The 19,797-nt window shown below is 35.2% G+C and overlaps 1 protein-coding gene across 3 annotated transcripts in view; it reads right to left on the bottom strand.

Moving 5' to 3' along the window:
* The window catches only part of Csmd3 (CUB and Sushi multiple domains 3), a 1,133,871-nt gene extending 1,114,538 nt beyond the window's left edge, over window positions 1–19,333 (bottom strand). For all 3 annotated transcript variants that reach the window (XM_027947308.2, XM_027947313.2, XM_027947317.2), the window contains exon 1: window positions 19,156–19,333. In XM_027947308.2, the coding sequence (XP_027803109.2) occupies window positions 19,156–19,333 (178 nt within the window). The remainder of the gene's footprint in view (window positions 1–19,155) is intronic.
* Between the last annotated feature and the right edge of the window lie 464 nt (window positions 19,334–19,797).

Here is a 19,797-nt window from a genome sequence, read left to right as displayed (position 1 = left end):
TAAGAAAATTAAAATGATACACAAAATAATATTTAAAGTGTCATTAAATGGTGGGACAGTTAATGTTCTTTTTTATTTTGATCTAATTTTAAATAATAAACATGTAGTAAATTTCAACCTCTTTAAAGCATTGTGCAAAATTCCATGAAGATATAAGATGTTAAAAATATAGACATTGATCTCCATATTTCTCTGTTACATGAGGTAGATAAAAATGCATAATCAAATGTGAAGCAGATTATAGTAAGAACTATAATTCTAATACAAATGAAATTTACAATAGATTTGAAGATAGGAGAGTTGAACTTCAACTGGAGACAGCTAGAGAACTGTATCTGGGAACAAGAGATGGCATTTCCACAAGATGGATAGGCAGGGGAGCAGCTTAATACAAATGCATGGTGATTTAAGAAAACATCAACTCCACTAGTGAAACTAGGCCATGTGATTTTTATAGTGATAGTAAAATACATAGTTGGAGCAAGAGTTCAATTATGAAATGTATTGAACATCACAAAGAGATTTTAAACAACAACAACAAAAAAGAATTCACTCTAGAAATAAATGGAATGAAAAAGCAAAGTAAACATGCATTAAAAAAAAAGACTAATGACAAAGGTAGGTTGTTTGAAGAAGTAAATTCTATCAGTAGTACTAAATGCAAATTGATGGAAATCTGTCCCATTGTTCAGAGTCACTATTCCTTCATGTATCCCCATACTTGTGAGCCACTAAGCAGTCAAAGATCATATGTAGGAAGACTATGTTTAGCCCCCAAAAGTTACTTAGCAATATTTCAAGAACAATATTGAGAATTGAAACAGAAGGCAGAAATGCATCAATGGTCAAAGCAATAATTTAAATTAATACTCCATGGTTAATCTATGTAAAACTTTCTAACAGGGACAAACTTACAAACAGAAATTTCGCCAGGAGCAACCAATTGCAGAATTATAGAGAACTGCATTAGCCTCATAGCTTCTGTACCTGCTGGAGATCTGAGGCCATCTTGGTAAATGTTGGTTGGTTGAGTAGGGATACAAATTTTCCTCCTACATTAAAAAGTTAAGCAATGATCTAAAATGTGTTATACCTGTAAACTCTCTCTGTCTTTCTCTTTCTCTGTATCTCTACACATACGCAATTTATTCATTTAGAGTGAAAGCCAATGATACACATTTTTAGAAGGTTTACCACATGGAGTTATGACATGTAATACTAGCAACATCATTTGATGATTTTTTTGAGGAACTAGTTTACCTGAAAGCTCTGCTTGATGATGGGCATAGATTGAGAAAATGCTAGACAATATAAAACAGTTTGTGTTAGAGTCCTTGGTCTGGAGTGTCAGTCTCCGGCATGCTGTGAGTTCCCTTCTTGGAAAGCCCACTGCTCAAATCATGACTTTATCATAAAATTCACCTCTTCATTCTCATCACAGTTATCATTCTGTCCTCTAACTTGCATACTGCTTTTATCTCCCTGTACAATAGTGTTCAGTAAAGTATATTAAAATTACCTGCTCATTAACTTTTCTTTCCCACTAGAATGAATTGTGAAATTTTCAGTGACATAGATCATTTTTCAACTCTTTATTACTCTTTCAATCCTACTGTTCTAATAAGGAGACTTGAAAATAGAAGCTTAATAAATGTTTATAGAAGTGAAAATGTCACAAAACTCCATTAAAACTTAAAATTTACATTATCTTTTTCTGATTCTAAGATAATACTTTAAAAACTAATAAAAAGAACAGTGATTGAGATATGTAATAAAATTGGAGATCTCCAATAATACTATAACATATACAGTAGAAAAATTACACTGACATAAAGAGGACTTAAGAAACAAATGAGGCAGTAATTAAGTTGGTCTCAAATTTATATAAATGCTTTTAAAAAACTATTTATATCCTGGGTAATATAGGTATATTTAGTAAGCCGAAAAACCTTACTGTGCACTATGTAATATCAATCTTAATACAATGTCTTAAAATTACAAATAACAATACATATGTAATTGTGAAATAAAATAATCCTCATTAGTGTTGGTTAAGTGAAGGAGGAGATTCATAATCTAAAATTAAATATATTTTAAATAGTGAAATTTATATATTTTCAAATGAGTAATTAAAAAAAAAAAGATGTGTGTGTCATACTAAGACAGAAAAAATAGAAACACAATGGAATGTTTTTCCCTAAAAGTTCCTAAGGTAGGAAAGCAAAGACAATGAAAATAGTAAAACACAATAGAAATAACATTAGTGAAATGCCTTGTATTTATGCTTACAAATTTATTTTCTGAAAGAATATCAACAAAATTCTTGAAATATGAGTTAAACCCAAAATAAAGTGGTAAAAGAATAAAATGAGGAAAGTAAGTTATAATATTGATGACTTATATGAATATTAACAAATCATTTAGAGTAATATTATTCATAGAAAAAAGCACAGTTATATAATTAGTCACAGAAATAAGCACATTATAAAATGTCCAAGCTAATGGAAAATATGATACATAAAAACAGAAACTATTCAAGAAAATATTTTTTTAAAAAACATGCTTTTCATGCTTCAAATTTCCAAGAACAAAAAGAGACAGAAATACTTGCTGATGAGTTAAAATGGTCTGAATATTAGCAAATAGATTACAATCATACCTGAAAGGAATGGCCAACACAGGTGAAGCAGGTTTTATCCCAAGATTGCAAGGCTGCCATTACCCAGGTCAATTGATTAATATACCTCAATATTGCAACAGAAAAAAATAGTAAATAAAATATGTAATTGCTATGGAAACCCAATAGAATAATCAATAAAGTTTAATATTTATTTTGAATTAAGACTCTAAAATGATGTGAAGGTCACCTTTTGAAGTCAAGTAGAGGAAGAAGAATGGGAGAGGGGAGAGAGGACAGAAGAAAATGGGGTGTGAAAAGGGGTATCATGAACTGAAATAGATTTTCATGCATGTATGAGTTTGTCAGGATAAACCCAAATACAAAGCTCTGAAAAAAAAAAGATTGCCTTTTAAAGTTTTTAATTAATTGGAAAGGCTATCTATTTTAATAAACCCAATACAGAACTTTTTGATTTACAAAACTAAATCTTTAGGTTTAAATTGTGGTTTCTCACTTTATAGAAGAGTCTACTGATTTAAAGATAACAACATTGACCTATCTACCTCCAGAATTATCTTCAATAGCATGTTATTGGAATCCTTAGAAAGACCATTTAAAACCTATATTGTCTTATTAAATATTTGAAAAATAGATTTTATTTTATTATTTTAATATATTACTGAATAAGTTGAAATAAGTATGCTTAGATATTTTCAAATTAAAAAGTGCTTACTAATTTTGCAATAGTCATAATTAGTGGTGATGCACTATTTCATTAACAAAGTGCTTTCTTATATGTGGTATAAGATTCACTTGGTATAACAATTCTGTAAATTTTATACAATATATAAGAAATGAGGAAGCTTATCCTGGAAGAGATGCTGCACATTAAGAAAGTAAGGATACAGTTAGTATTAGAACAAATGTTCTTTCCTACAAGATCAGGGGTTCAAAAAAATCATAATGAATATTTCTAAACTAATTTTCTCTGTATTTAAGTAGTATTTTCAAATATGTTCTGAAGGGGCTCTGAATGATATTTTTTTCTGATAGCAAGGCCGAACATTTTGGGAAATTCTTACTATGATGATAATGAAGATAATGATATGTTGAGCTGAGGAATCTTTACCTCTCATCATCCAAATAGAAACAACTGGGTTAGAAGATATGCCTACTTTTGCATACTGGATACATATGCAACATTCTTGCAGATTATATTTCCTAGTATACACTGGTTATATATAAATCAATATCAGTAGCACCTGATGATGGAGTTATACATATGTGAAGTATATTATAACTGAAAGATTTGGGCAACAGAAATTGATTTGTCTATGGGTACAAGTTTGACCTAAACTAAATTATCTACTGCCACAGTCTCCAAATATTTATTTATTATCTACTCTGTTCATAAGTTACTATGTTAGAATTTGAGGGACATGTGCTAGGTGATTTTAAAATTTTTATGATACTTCTTTTTGCTCAGTGAAAGTCATGAGTTAAATAAGATATTTCTTATACATTTCTAATAAATGAATTCACAGGAAGTTTTCCATGATGTCTGAGCTATTTAAAATAAAGGAAAATATGAATAAATATGAAATGATATCTTGTATACATATTGCAGTCATGGCTCCCTTTAAATCTGTTTAAAAGGAAAAAATTCATTATCAAACAACATTAAACACAATGCCTAACTATAATAATGACACCTAAGTCTTTTCAACAATATTCATTTTGGTCTTCATTTTGACAGCAAACTAACCTAATAAAGGATCCTACAAAATCATGTGCAGACAGTAACATGAGGCCTGTCCCTTGGTCATGTAAAAAGTCTCATCTTTCTGAAGCACAATCCCTGATTTCTCCTGTCTCTATTGCCTTCCCTTCATTTTGCAGCATGTAAAATAAATTGTTCTATATTCAGAAACAAATGATTCCAGGAACCAAAAAAAACCCTTATACATGTGAAAGAATTTTGAAATCATCTCAATCTATGCAGTGTTTTTCCTCTCCAAATCTATGAAATCCTGTTTGATATAATGAAAGGAACAAGGGTTTTGATTTGGCCAGTCCTGGTTTGAAAATGATGATGAATATATCAATTTGCTTCATTATTATAACCTTTTAAAATATCTATATGTATTCTATAATATAATGTTGTAAAATTTAAGTATATATATGGGCAATGGGGCACATGCCTGTTAGCCTAGCAATTTGGTAGGCTGAGGCAGGAGAATTCTGAGAGCAGCTTAAGCAAGTTATGAGATCATTTCAAAATAAATAAATAAATAAATAAATAAATAAATAAATAGAATGAGGGATGTGGCTCAGTGGTAATGCACACCTGGATTTAATACTTAGTACAAAATATACATATATTTGTGCATATGTATTATACATACAAATATATATGCATATATATATTAAAATTTATTTTAAAACAGGAAGAATCTGGTATTCTCTTCTTGCAAGCTAATTTCCTCAAAGTTGCTTCCTCCAATTTAAAAAGGAGTTAAGTATATCTATCACTCAAAGTCAAGATGCTTAAATGAGAGGCACTCACTATTGACAGCACTAATACATATGACTCAGGTGATAATAAATATTAGTTTCTTTTCCTGCCATGAAGATGAGAAAAGTAATGAAGAGGCACACTAATTAGAAAGGCCTAATGACTTTTCTCTCTGATAGAAGTGTTTTCACAAGTTCTTTGGAGAAAAATTAGCTATTATAGAGATTGATACCCAACATAGAAGGTAGAATTCATAAATTATAAATATTTGTGATTAAATATGCAATTAATAAGAATGCAGATATGATTTATTGTACATTCACTTTTAATAAATTTTTGTTGACTACTTTCAATGTAAGGTTTAAAAAGTACTTGAAGTATGTATAACAAATTTTCCCCTTTTATCTAAGCATTGTTCTCAGATAACATGTTGAATAAGCATCACTTGATCCAAACCTGAACCCACTTATTTTTATATTAGTTATTTCAGTCAAAGCCAGTCAATGTGGTATCCACCTATAAATTTGAAATAAATCAGAGTTTCTGGGTTACCATAAAGTTTTGTGAACATGTAGAGTTTGTTGCAGAAGTCCTCAGTTAAGATTGTGACAGCAGAAACAAGATCATGTCCCAGCAAGCTGACCTGAAGAGGTGAGAAAAGCAACCATGCACAAAATTGGACAAGTGACAATGTAGCTGGGACGTGTGAGAGAGAGATAGAGAAGGAAAATGTTTTTAATGGCCTGCTAGTTTTCATGAGGCTGGCTGTACATCTTACAGGGGGCTTCTTTGCAATTCTCTTGTGTATTAAAAATAAACAAGGTAGATGGAAAGCTACTCCACTGCATTTTAGGCAAGAGTTCCTATTATGAAATGTTGTTATATGTAAATGGTTAGTGACACTTCAAAAATAAAATATTTGTAACTTAAGAAGAAAAAAGAAAGTGAATTCAAAAGTAGCTCAGGCCTTGGTTATTTTTTTGTGTGTGGAATATAGCCTCGTGAAATGTAAAAAGCACAACTTTGGTCTTTGTTTTGTTGGAAAATGAGAAGAATTTTAAACATCAGCTTGAGATGTTGGTGGAACCATGTTAGTATGTCCTAAAAACTACCCCACAATATATTATTATGGGATTTAAATAAGTGGAGCAAATGATAATTATTATGAAGAATGTTGGAACACATGGAAAGTTTTTTCTTCAGTTTCACCAAGTTAAGTAAAACATGCAGGTTACCCAAACCCATTTTTATCTCAAGCTTCTCACATTATTCTTTGAAGTAATCAAACACAGAATATACTTCATAGAGATATGGAAATGCATACTTTACTTTTATACTAAGTAAAGATTTTGAGTTTTAAAAATAGGAAGAACATTTAGTGTTTGTTGCCTTAATAAATGTTAAATCTAGCTTCTTACACATTTAATTAACATGATGCATCAAGAAAGGAGCTTTACAGAATGTGAAAGAGAATAGAGAAATAGCTAGACATTTGGGAAATAAGGTGTTGGTACCAATGTCAGAATAACAGGAATCAACTAAGTAATACACCTAGGAGGAAAGAGAAAAATGTAATATGCCACATGATATTTTTTGACTCTCCTAACCTTTTAAACAGAGATCAATTAAATTCTTATATAACAAAATTGGCATTGATGCAATGCCAATGTTTCCCCCATTAACTACTTAGATATCATTCTATTGCTCTTCACATCACAGATTAAAAACAAGACTAAACTTAATTACTTATTGAAAAATTGTGTTTCCCCAATATATCTCCAAATAAATACAAAAATATATGGAATATTACAAACTATGAGAGAATCTGTTATATTTGTATTTAGTTTTCTTTATTTTTCTCTTTGCATGTAATGATCTTAATATGTTTGCAGGGAAGGCAAAATTCTGAGTTTAAATTGAAAATATCAGGAAGCCAGAGAGAGGTTCTGAACTAAGAAAGAAAGAAAGAAAAAAAAAAAGGGTAAGAAGCAAGATTTGCTAATCACAAACACAAAATTGTATTTAGATTATTGCAGAAATACAGGAGGGATCTTCATTAATACTGGTTAAACTAGTTAAATCAGTTGCCTGAACAGATGAGAATCAACAAAGATTTTAATTTAAAATTATAAAGGAGAATTAGATTAGATCACAAAAATTATGCCTTCTTTGGGCAAGTTTCAAACAAAGTTTAAAGGATTTTATACTTATCCATCAGAGAAAGGAATAAAGATTATATATATATATATATATATATATATATATATATATATATATATGCGCATACATACACACACATACATATACAGTAAACCAATAGGTATATAATATGTAAATCAATATTAATGATATTGATATTTTTATCAGAAGAGAATTTCACTGAAAGACCAACAAATTCACAGTAGTGAGATTGGTTTGGTATTATGTTCAAAGAAATCCTGCTTCAAACAAAAGATTAAGTCTTCTTTTAAGGTAGGGACTAGATTTTCATCTTTGTATTTTCAAAGTCTAGGCAAGTGACTGACATGTACTAGTTAGACTTCAATAACTGATTGATGATAGAAGGTATGTGTGGCTTAGTTCAGAAATGAAAAATAAGCCACTGGATGTTTCTGTGAAAATAAAATCTACCTTCATAACTTAAATTATGTCAACGCCATAATATTTAATTTAAAATAAAACAATACTATTGTAATAAATTATATAAAAACTAAATTTGACTTTTGTTGATAAAAAGAAATAATTAAGTTAAGATTTACATGAAATAGTATACAACAAAATCTTTCTAACATCTTCCAACTTCTATGACTTTTGAGGCTTGGGTTGTGGCTCAACAGTAGAGTGCTCACCTAGCATATGTGAGGTCCTGGGTTTGATCCTCAGCATCACATTAAAAAAAATAAAAATTAATAAAAAATAGGTATTGTGTCTAACTATAACAGCAACAACAAAATAAAATAGTAAAAAAATTAAAAAATGAAATGTGACTTTTGAAAGAATTACATAATTATAATCTATAGTATTTCTAACATAAGGATTTTTCAATAACCTTTGTAACCACAGATAAAAAATAAGAGGTGATCTTCAAATTGTTGAAAAATGGCTGATTTCTAATGACTCTCACATTGGTAATATTTAAATATTAAGTAAAAATGTCATTTCTGATATTCATCTATTAATATATTAATGAACACTGTCAAGCTAATACAGATATTAAAGATTTTCTAGCACTTTGCAAGAAAATTGATTTTAAGAGTTTCTGTTTGACCTCCTTTAAAAAGATTTAACAGATAAAAGAGCATTCAAATACTGCTAAGATTTATGAATGAAAGTTTTTTTTAAGCCACAAGAAGAGTATCAAACATGAATTTTATCCTTGCACACTTTCATTTAAGAGAATTTATCCTCTTCATCATCTTAGAAACTACACAAAGGCAGAAGTTGGCATACAAATTAGCAGTCTGAATGCAAATTTGTTAACACAAAACATTTGACTCAGTTCAGCTATTTTATTTTTGACAACAGCCAAAAAATAAAAATAAAAGAACCCATAAACAACAACAATAAAAAAACATAACTCTGGATTTCCCCATATATGTGAAAACTGAGTAAATATTTCCTCTAGACTACATAGTTCAGTCACTTAGAATATGGAGCCAATAAATTCAGGGTAAAGTGTTTCATCTCTGGGAAATTCTGTTGTATTTCTTTTGCCAGCTCTCCTAACTTTGATCTGTTATCTTGCAAATGCAGCCTTTAGCCATCAAAAGCTTAATATTACAACATGCAGGTAGGTCCACATAGCTTCATTCTCAAGCTCTTTGGAGAAGAGTCAAATTATACTTCTGATAATGGATTTAGAAAAGTCATCTCTGTATGTGCACATATAGTTTAAAAACTGAAAACAAAAATCACTTCTAAAAGTTACAAATTAGCTAAGATTAAAGATTCTTTTGACACTATCTTATTAGGTTTTACAGGAATAGCAATAAGGTTATATTCACTTTTCTGAGTGAAAATACTAATAATAAAATATTAATTAAAATTATAATTTTGAATTATTAACCCAATTATAAACTATATTATATATGTACACATTTTTATGGTATTTTAGGAGAAAACCTGAAAACCGAAAAGTTAGGCTAATGACATTTCTGAAAATATACCCAGAAATAAATCTTTAATAATGCAAGTAGAAAAAGTCTAGTTTATATTGGGAGTCTTGTATAAAGTTCAGAAAAGACAAGAATAATAAATAGCTACATATGAAAACACATTTTGTCACCTACAAAAGAAAACACAGTGCAAAATTTGGCATGAAGATTAAATTTAATACATGTATTATTTCTTCTTAAGATTTTGATGAAATTTTAAATGCCCCCATTCAATGTTTAAGTTATTCTTCAGACTGCATGTTAAGATTCTCATTTACCTATATTATTACACTCATGTGTCTTGTCTTATACTATTTCTTTAGGAAGTATTGTTTTGTATCTAGTGAGGATTTGGAAATAGGCACAGTGGTCTCTCCCATAAACCAATTAGGACTAAAAAGAGATAAGACAATATCCAACAAAAATAAAAGTTCATTAAACAGGGAATTTAAAAACTTGCTTGCATCCTCTGATTGGGTAAGTCTCAGGTCTCTGAGCTGTCTCCTCTTTTATGTGAAGATAACCAGCTATGTTCTTTTAACCAGGTCTCATTTATGGAAAGAAGTAGACATTAGGAATGAAGTTGTGATAGATGTACTTTAAAATACTTAAAAATATCTGTTTATCTCTGCAAATAAATCTAATGAATCCTACCAAGTAGTCAGTCAATAGACTAGATGAATTTTAAGAACTTCCCTAACCTTAAAATTATGCAGAACTAAGCAGAAGATTAAGGTACTAAATTGAGTAATTTTATTTGCCAAGGTGTGTGATACAATTGGTAAACATTTATACCCACAAATTATTTTGTATGTTAACTCCATGAGTTCATCTGCATGTGTAATTTTAAATTTTACTCAAGAGCACTGAGTTAGAATCTAAGGATTATTAGTTTTAATTCTGTTTTTTGTACTTACAGTGACATGTTAATTTATGTGTTATTTATGCATTTGCTCTACTTAATAATGCTTATAGAAGATGAAAATAGTGTTTATGTCCATTATACAGAATCATTAAGAGGATAAACTAGGCAAGTAAAAAATGTTTAAAAATGCAAAACCAAGTTTTAAATTTTACTGTAGTTTATACACACACACACACACACACACACACATACACACACACATATGACATGAATGTTAATCTTAAGTTTTCTTCTAAATTAAATTCATTCAGTCTGAGTTTTTTTTCTCAGAAGCAAAGAGGTTTAATTAGTAATTTAATCATTTACATGTTTTCTTATTTTAATTCTATGATATTAAGAATCTATTATTATTTCATATTTCACTTAACCACTAGGTAATTACATGATTCTGGCAAGCAACTGCACCTCTCTGCACTCAGAAAAATGTTCATTTTCTCCTGGTACCATTTCCTAAAACATGATATTATCCATATTCTCTCTATACACCAAGTACCTCTGAGTATTTTGAAGACAATCAGATGGACAGAAAATTATAGCAGGAGCGCTCACTTCTTCAAAATTATTTAGGATTTAATAAATCTACTTCCATGGAGTCTGTTTCCATTCATAAACTTCCTTTGAAAGTGGTATTTGACCATATTTGTAAAAATGTCATAGTTTTAAAAAAAACACTTAGTGACTCTTTAAAATATATTATCATAAATATTCTTTTAAATTACTAACATAAGACAGAGGGAAAAGAACTATATAATCTTGAACATTATGAACTCAGCTTTTAAGGGAATTACTCATTAAATTTTACATATTTCAATCACTTTCTGGTTGAAATATGTAAAACTCCTCAAATTTAACAGAATACATTATCTTTGCAAATGTTACTCCCATATCTAAAAGAGACTTCTAAAATATTTCACATACTGCTAAAATTGAAGATAACCTCGTAACATTATTGATTTGTCTTACAGTTACAATATTTGTAAAATGTATTATTATTTCTGCAGAAGTTTTGAATCATATCATTGTCTTATTTAAGAAATGTATAAGAAATTATGCTGATGAAAACACAGATGAGAGAATCAGAAATCTCATGTAAAATAAGAATTTAATTTCAAGTACTACCCCTCATATTCTTTCTGAGATGTGATAGTCTATATATTGATTTTATTTGTAGACTTGTAATATAATTGGATAGATTTTACTGAAAATATGATTAGTTGTTTATTTGATGTATACATTATATGAGCCTTAGTGTTTTCATTCCATAATTACCTTTTATTTTTCTACCAAACAAGTACTTACTATTTGTTTTATTTTAGCACAAACATATCACTAATACTCCTTTGTGGTATTAGTTGATATATAGTACTTAAATATTAACTTTTGTGATGGATTGTTTTTGTTGGTCCCATCTGAGCTAACTCTGTGGTAAAACCAATAGGGTATAGGAGAAAGAGAGTTGAATATAAACTTGATTACCCAGTAATCTAGTCTCATTTCTGGAGCTAATGATCTCTGAAACCTAGTGAAAATCACTTATCCTTTTTAGGCATATGCACTTACTGTATAATATATGAGCAGCGAACTAGCTGATATTTAAAGACCCTTCCAGCTCCATGAATGCCATGATTTTTGACAAGATGAATGAACAAATTCATGTAAGCACATTAAATAATCAATATTAAAAGAAATCAATATCAGAATGCAAGGGATGAAATCAGCCCAGCAGAAGGGGTAACATTTTTCAGCTACAGTCTGCTCCTGATTCACAGAGCCAGCACCAGAAGTAAATGTATGCCGGTGATAAGCAGAAGTTTCAGAGTATTTCTCAGATGTATAATAGCCCGGGAACTAGGCCAAAATGAAATAATAGCTACTGAGAAGAAGCTACACTTTGTATTTACTATTACGGAAAACTTAAGATATTGGTGCCAGGGATGAAGCATGTGACAGTTCATACTGGCTTTGCACATGCAAATTTATTTTTATAGTATTGATAACAACTAGTAACAGGCACTGGGCTACGTATATGATTTACATAATCTCCCAATATATCCTCTGATATTCTAATCTTTTTTTAAAAAACAGATAATGAAACTGAAGCTTAGAAAAATTGAGTTGCTAGTCCAAAGCTAATTACTGGAAAAATCATTATTATTTAACTTTCAGATTTTAGTGGCTTTAGAGGCCTTGTTTTTATTTTTTTCCCCACTATACTGGAGTGATTCTTAAACTTTAGAGTGCATCAGAATTGTTAGATGACTGTTAAAAACATAAATAGTGCCTACCTTCCAGAGCATTTAATTTAACAGACCTTTGGTAGGAATAAGATTTTTTATTTCTAAAATGTTTCTAGAAAATACTGGTGCTACTTGTTGGAGACACTTTGAAAATCACTGTATTACAAACATATAAGAACCAATAGATTAATGTGATATCTAATGCAATATGGTTACCATTGATATTCTTTTTATCCATGCAAAAGTTATGTGATACATATTCTAATGTTGTACACTTAGATTTTTAAAGGAGACTGGAAATTGGGTTGTGGGCAACAAATTATCATATGTGGAAAATATTAACCCTTAGGAATTCTGAGACCAGCATAAACAGTAGCATAGCCCAATGACATGAAATATATTTGATGGCTGCAAAATTGGAGCCTTATGAGAAGAAAAGATGGTCATTAGCACAGAGATGGTGAATACTGGAAGGTATTCAACAAATTGATTTTTTTCAGTGACATTCATTTAAATAATGCCCCTAATAAGAATAAAAGTCTTATGAGAAACCTAATTCTGAGAAAATCTTGTGGGCATGGAGTTAGGTCTGCCTAGAAAAGTACCATGAATCACCACTTGCTCACTCTGAAAGTGAAAAGATGAATTCCATAACCATAGGGCCTGTACTATCCCTAGACCTCATCCAAAATCCAAATCATAACTTTCATTGTATCCTTAAACTACATATAGCCCTTTGGATTGTAGGTAAAGGAAAAGGAAGAAAGAAATAGGAGAAAATAGGTAAAGCTAAGTTTTGATGTAAGTGTAGATAAAATAAAAATGACCTTACATTTCATTTGTATCTTACACATTTTTCTTGATTTCCTCGTTTGCAATTATTTTACTTCTAATCTCCCAAATCTTGAAATTCGAAGTACAAGATGGCATATTTTATCAAAATAGTCATGTTGCCTAAAGGAACAGGCACTGTTTTAGTCAGCTTTTTAGTTGTTGTGACTACAAGACCTGACAAGAGTAATTATAGAGGAGGGAAAGTTACAGAAGAGGCCTCATGGTTTCAGAGGTCTCAATCCATAGACAGCAGGCTCTGGCTCTATTCCTTCTCAAGGCAGAACATCATGGCCGAATAGTGTGGGAAAGGGAAGCAGCTCACATGATCATCAGGAAGCAGAGAGAGAGGGAGAGGGAGAGGGAGGGGGGATGAATGGATGGAGAGGGAGGGGAGGGGGGAAAAAGAGGGATGGAGCGGGAAAGACACTCTCCAGATATAAAATATATAGCCCAAAAGGCATGCCCTCAAGGACCCACATCCTCCAGCCACAACCTTCAATTACGATTCAACCCCCCAATAATTCACTGATTGGGTTAACCCAATCATTTCACTTCTAAACCTTCTTGTATTGTCTCATACATGAGCTTTTGGGGGACACCTCACATCCAAACCATAACAGGCACCTAACTAAACATATTGTTTGGTACTTTAAAGTTAATCCCCAACAAGACAAAATATTGGAATTATTTAATATTCTGAAAACTTTGTTAAGCAAGTAGAAGAAAGTCACCTCTTGGGACAGATGGAGAAGGACATTTGCAGCAAGAGGAAGGGAAATTCAGTACCTTTCACTTATTTGCACCTTGAGATCTTAGGCAAGCATTTTACATCAGAGCTTATTTCCATATGAGTACAAAGGTAACTGCTCTACTTCTATGTTGTTTTACCAGATCTTGGGATAATTTTACTGTATTTAGAAACATGTAGGAATAGATGCTGCAGTTTATTTCATTTCACTGTTTCTGTAGACACCAGATTCTCTGCTCAGGGAAGAGATGTCTGTATCCAAAACTTACTCAGCTAACCCACAAATAGAAACACTAATTAATATCATGAGCAGTAATAACAACTGAAACTAAGCCTATGCTCCTGGAGTACTTAATTTATAGAGTAATTCTAACCCTTTTCTCCTTGAAGGATCTCAAGGGAGCATGCATCAGGTTTTCAAGATACTGAAACTTGCTTTCTTAATTATTTCTGCTCACATACTTTTCCAACTAGGGCTTATTGCAGCATCTCTCCCTGTCCCCACCCCCTCCTAGAAGATTCAGGAAAGTGAGATGATGCAAAAGGACATTCAGGGTTGTTTCCAAAGAGTTAACTGTTCAGGGGAAGTTCAGCTCCGAATTCTGGGAGCTGTTCAAGCCCTGTCAGACCTGTGTATTGGCTTGGCTTAGCAACTCAGTTGTTGAAAATCCACCCAGTGGGCGCTGCATTCAGTAAGAATGGAACTCCCAGTAGCTCTTTCTCTTTTGGGTTTGTCTGCTTTATTATTATTCTGCAATGCGCAGCAATCCACTTGTGTGTCGGTCTTTCAGCCCTCAACTGACCTCTACACGCAGGACTGCTAGAAGACCACCTCAGTGACTGGGATGATTCCATGCTGCTTCTTTTCTCTGCCCCTAGAACTGCTGAGTGGTTTCTGGGATTGAACTATGTATGGTGCATTCCTCCTGCTTCCATGTGCCCCAGGCCACCAAGTAGTAGGGAGAAAGTGCAACATGCAGGAGCCTCAATCCCCATTACTTTTCCCCACAATGAGCTTTCTGAACTCTCGGGAGTGGGAGTGCGTTTTAGAGGAGTTGTTTGAGGGTAGCTTTGTGGTCTGCTGGGAGAAAAGGGCTTCTTTCTCCGTGACTCCACCGGATTGTGCGGCAGCAGTGGTTGCAGCTCCATGGACCATCTGGAGTGCAGGAAAAATTAATGTACTGTTAACCCGCCTCGCGTTTCTGCCTAGGACACACACCTACCCTCGAGGCCTCCTGAAGGCTCTTTGGTGTCAATGCATTATATTCTCTCCTTCCAGCAAAACACACACACACACACACACACACACGGACACGCATACGCATAATTACCCACTCGCTCACCAACTTCAACCTGGTTTGGTCCATAGAAATTTCGCGGAGTCTGGCTTTCTAGAAAAAAATAATAATAATAAATATCTCTAGAGGAAACAGATGAAGGGAAGGACACCTGCCCAAATCCAGTTTCAAACACAAAGGTTACCTCCCGCCAGGTGTATTAATGATGCTAATCTTGGAAGAAGGGTGTTGCTGATGACAATGACCCCCCCCCCCCCCGTGACTGTGACTTATTTGGTTGGTATCTTTGTTTTGTGAAGACGTTAACGTGGCCCCCCTACCCCCTTGGAAAATGTCTTTTAAGATACTACTTGTCTTTTTCCTACACCAGGTTAAGATTGTCGCCTTGAGGCTGGAGAGAGTGAGGGTGTCAGTCCCCGCAGACTCCAGCGAGGCTAAGACCTCCAGGCGTGGCCACCCGGTTGTGGGTGAAATGTACTAAAGATCTCAGTTGTAGCTCTACCCCGCCCCCGCATGGACACCCGGGACCCTTTTCAGTAGGAATTAACATAGGAAGAGGGTGCGATCTCCACTATTCCAGAAAAGCTCTGTAGCCAAGTATTATCTCCTTGGAGTCCCAGAGCAAGCAGAAAGGAGCATCCTTCCTGAAGTCCGGAGTCCTGCGAGAGCTCCTGGGATCACGCCTTGGCATTGGGTGCAGGAAGCTGCTTCAAGCTGCCACCTGATGCGGACCAAGGACTGTGCCTTTCGTGCCTTCGCCTCACGTTGTGTGGGCTCCCTCGGGATCCCCTGAGAAGGAGCGTGGGAAAGCGCCCCGTTGGTGTCTTTTTACATGGGCGGGGCGCTTAAGCACGACTTGGAGATTCACAATTTCTATCTGGGTGAGACCTAAACAGACACGCTGCAGCTGGAAGCTGCAATTCAAAATCTCTGCCCTCGTGTGTGTCTGTCTGTTTCTCTCTGTGTGTTGTTTCAGCTAGAAATAGACATGAAACAAGTCTAGGAAGCCTCCGCCCCGCTACCTCCAATTTGGTGCCCTGCATAGCCTTTTATTTCAGATGAGGACTGTGGAGATAAAATACCCAGGGAAGGTTAGCTTCCTTTTAAGCCCCACCCTAGAGGTTCAGGCCTACCAAAGACCACTTTATCTTGCCACTCTGAGGCGTTTCCTCCCACCAAACCTCTTTGTCATTGCTGTTGCACGCAGAGGTGAGATGGTGGAGAGATGAAAACTATAGACAGATGGTGGAATTCTCATGGCCGAAGCTGTTCACGTGGAAAACTGTGCGCCCCTGACCTCCTGAAACCTCCAACTAGTCTAGGTCAGAACCTGCAAAACCGTCGGAAAGACTTCTCAATCCTTTGCTGTGGGCTCGAAAGCCCAGAAGAAACCGTGTGGAAGACAAAAGCGGGAATAATAGACATTTAAGCAAACATTGTTTAAGACATTGCAGAAATCTTGGTCTTAGGGAAACCTTGAGACTCCGCTGAAATTAAAATTTTAAAAGGAGAATGAGAAACAACTGTCAAATCACAGAGCACCACCCTGTGATTGGGAGCAGATCTAAGGCATAGAACCTATGTAAGTTTCTCAGAATTTTAGGACAGCGTTTCAAGTTATAAAATGTAGGATATGTCCTCCATGTACCAGATGTGTGGCAATGAAGAACTTTATTATCATTAAAAATGTTTTAACGATCTGTAGCATATTGATTTTGGAAAGGGCCAAAGCAGACTGATGATGTCCCTCCTCCCCAGTGTTCCCAAAGCTGGAATATACTCAAAAGAAATCAATTATCTCAGTCCACAGTATGAGCGCCATGAATAGAGGGGAGGGGTCCCGTTGCCAGTGCCATTTAAAGCATATTAACGCGCCCTTCCTTTCTGGTGGCGCGTTTTATTTGGAAAATACGGTAGGTGCGGGCTGCCGGGGCTGTAATTGCAGCCAGCGCCGCTCAGCATTTGTCAGACCGTGAAGCTCGCCCCGTTTGGGAGACTCACTCCCCCTCATCGGCCCCCCAAATGTGTTTTGGCTCAACAGGTATCACGTGAAAACTCGCACTTAATCCCCGGTCATCTTCTCGAAGGAGACACTCCTACGTTTTACAGCCAGGGTTGCTGCTAGTTTTCTGCGCATCCCCCACGCGGAGCGCTCTTCTAGCAGGCAGCCCCAAGGCCATCCATAAACCGCAGACTCCCAGTGGCAGGCAAACTAAGCATAAATGTGTGGTTCTTCACACGTCGAGTTAGCGGGCGAAAACCCCTTGTAAGCAACCTCAGAAGCGTTTTGCGCACTAGGCATTGTGGATACACAGCTTAAAATAAGGGTTTTATCTCAGAGCTACACTGAGGCTTCAAAACACACACACACACACACACACACACACACACACGAATCAGTTTTAAGGACCAGGTCAGGATTTTAAGGCAGTTGCTGCCACAGAGACTAGGGACGACTTCTTGCCATTTAGGGATGCAAATTAAAATTCGAGACATGCCACCCATCATTGGTCATAGTAGAAGGAGCGGTACGGTAACCTTTCCAGTTTCCTCCCCCCAAAACATGAATTATCATTTCTACTGAATGCAAATGTGCTGGCTTCTGTGGGGGGACAGCCAGCTGCAAGCTGGACAATAAACTGTTTCATAGAGACGCGGCCGGATTGCGGTTCAGAGAGGCACTCCTTTACAAAGGAAGAAGCGTCCAGTTTGTATTGACAGCCGTTGCGCGCCTGGGCCAAAACACCCCCACACACACAGGGCCCCCAACACACAGACACCCAGGATTTGAAACCAGCTCCACTAAAAGCGACATCTATCGTGTCTATTCGAGCTGCCATGAGTATGGAGAAGTGATTGTTCAAAAATGATGGCATGAGTCATAAACACCTCCTGAGTATTCTTTGCAGCAATTAATGGGCAGCAGGGTGCAGAAGTTGTGGAAGAGAGCAGTAGATCTATTTTTCTCCCCGAAGACAGCTCTTCTTCCAATGATCCTGACTGTCCCTTGCCTTCCTGCTCAGGAATAAATTTTACAGCCCACTCACCCCCTCCCCTTGTCTGTACATGTGACACTCACTCTCTACCTGTCTGAACGCTGAGACTTGCTGGGGATTTTCTTTTTGGTCATCAGCTAATGACTTTCCTCCTACCTTCATTCATCCTCAAAGGTGGATCTATACACGGTGTGGCATCTCAGACGGTTTTAAGACTCCAGTTTTGGCTAAACCTTTACCCCAGGACCTAAAGAAGCTCCCTTACATTTCTCATTGCACAGAGTCCACGTAGAAATAATTCAAATATGTATGCAGACGTTCATGTTGTGTAGGCAGGCTTGCAAGACCCTTGTATCCTAATGCATTTAAAATCAACATCTTTCTAACATATTGGTAACTTTGTTCCCTGAAAGGGTTAAAAAGCATTTACACCAGAGTGTCTAATACAAATATTCCACCAGAAACATCAAACCTTGCTAATTTGACAAGAAACCAAGGCAATTCTCACTACCAAGGAAAGTCTTGCAGAGGAATCTGCCTGGATATCCACTAGTTAGAGGCTATACTAACCAACTCACGTATTCGTTTGAGCATACTGCAAGAATATTTATTGAGCACAAGCTCAATCACCGCATTGAACGCCAAATCTGGCAAGCAAAATGCATTTCCTATCTGAGGGGGGAGAAAGAGCTGTGAATCAACTCCTTCATCAGTATTATCATGATTATTTTATCCGTGCAAATTACAAAGTAAGCTGCTAGCCTCGCTCAAGCGACAAGTCAGCCCACCTTCCTCCAAACCAGAGGGGTCCCCTGAAAGCCGACCTACCTTTCACACAAGACACCGTCAATAAAAAGACGAGGTTCCAAAACGTAAATCCACTTTTAATCCCCATTTTCTTCATCAGGACGAAGTCTAGGCGGCCACATTTAGCGCATCTTCGCGTGCCAGGCTCCCGGGGTTTGGATTCCTTTGCTCGGCTTTCCCCTTTGCGGATCCCTTTCATATTATTCGCGAGCTCCTAATTCCTGCTCCTCAGCCCGGCGCAGTGGAGTTGTTGCTGTTGTTGGTGCGCGGTCACAGCTCGGAGTGAATGGTGTTTCTGGGATACCACAGCAACCTTGACGAGGACTCAACCATCTCTCCAACGGGGGCACAAAGTCTCGGCTACTCTGGATTCTGTCTTTTCTTGTGCGTTTTTTCCCCTCCACTAAAATCTACCTCAATTCTAGCTCGTTATAGCAACCACCAGAAACCACTAGTGAGACTCTTAAAGCCCAGCTCCGCTCTCTGATAAACTCCCCACAATATTTGAAATTAAGGGACTTGGTTTTTTTCCCCCGAATAGATCAATTCCGCCTGTAAAAACAGCCCAAGAAATATAATGTTAGTGAGCTCTCCATCGCAGCCTGCGAATTCAGAAGCATGTTAAAGGAACATTTTAATCGGAAGATCTGCGTTGCTTTTGAT

This window comes from Marmota flaviventris, chromosome 15 (genome assembly GCF_047511675.1).
Source record: "Marmota flaviventris isolate mMarFla1 chromosome 15, mMarFla1.hap1, whole genome shotgun sequence".
Lineage (NCBI taxonomy): Eukaryota > Metazoa > Chordata > Mammalia > Rodentia > Sciuridae > Marmota > Marmota flaviventris.
The sequence above is the reverse complement of the archived record's forward strand: the minus strand, read 5'-3'. Positions and strand labels throughout refer to the sequence as shown.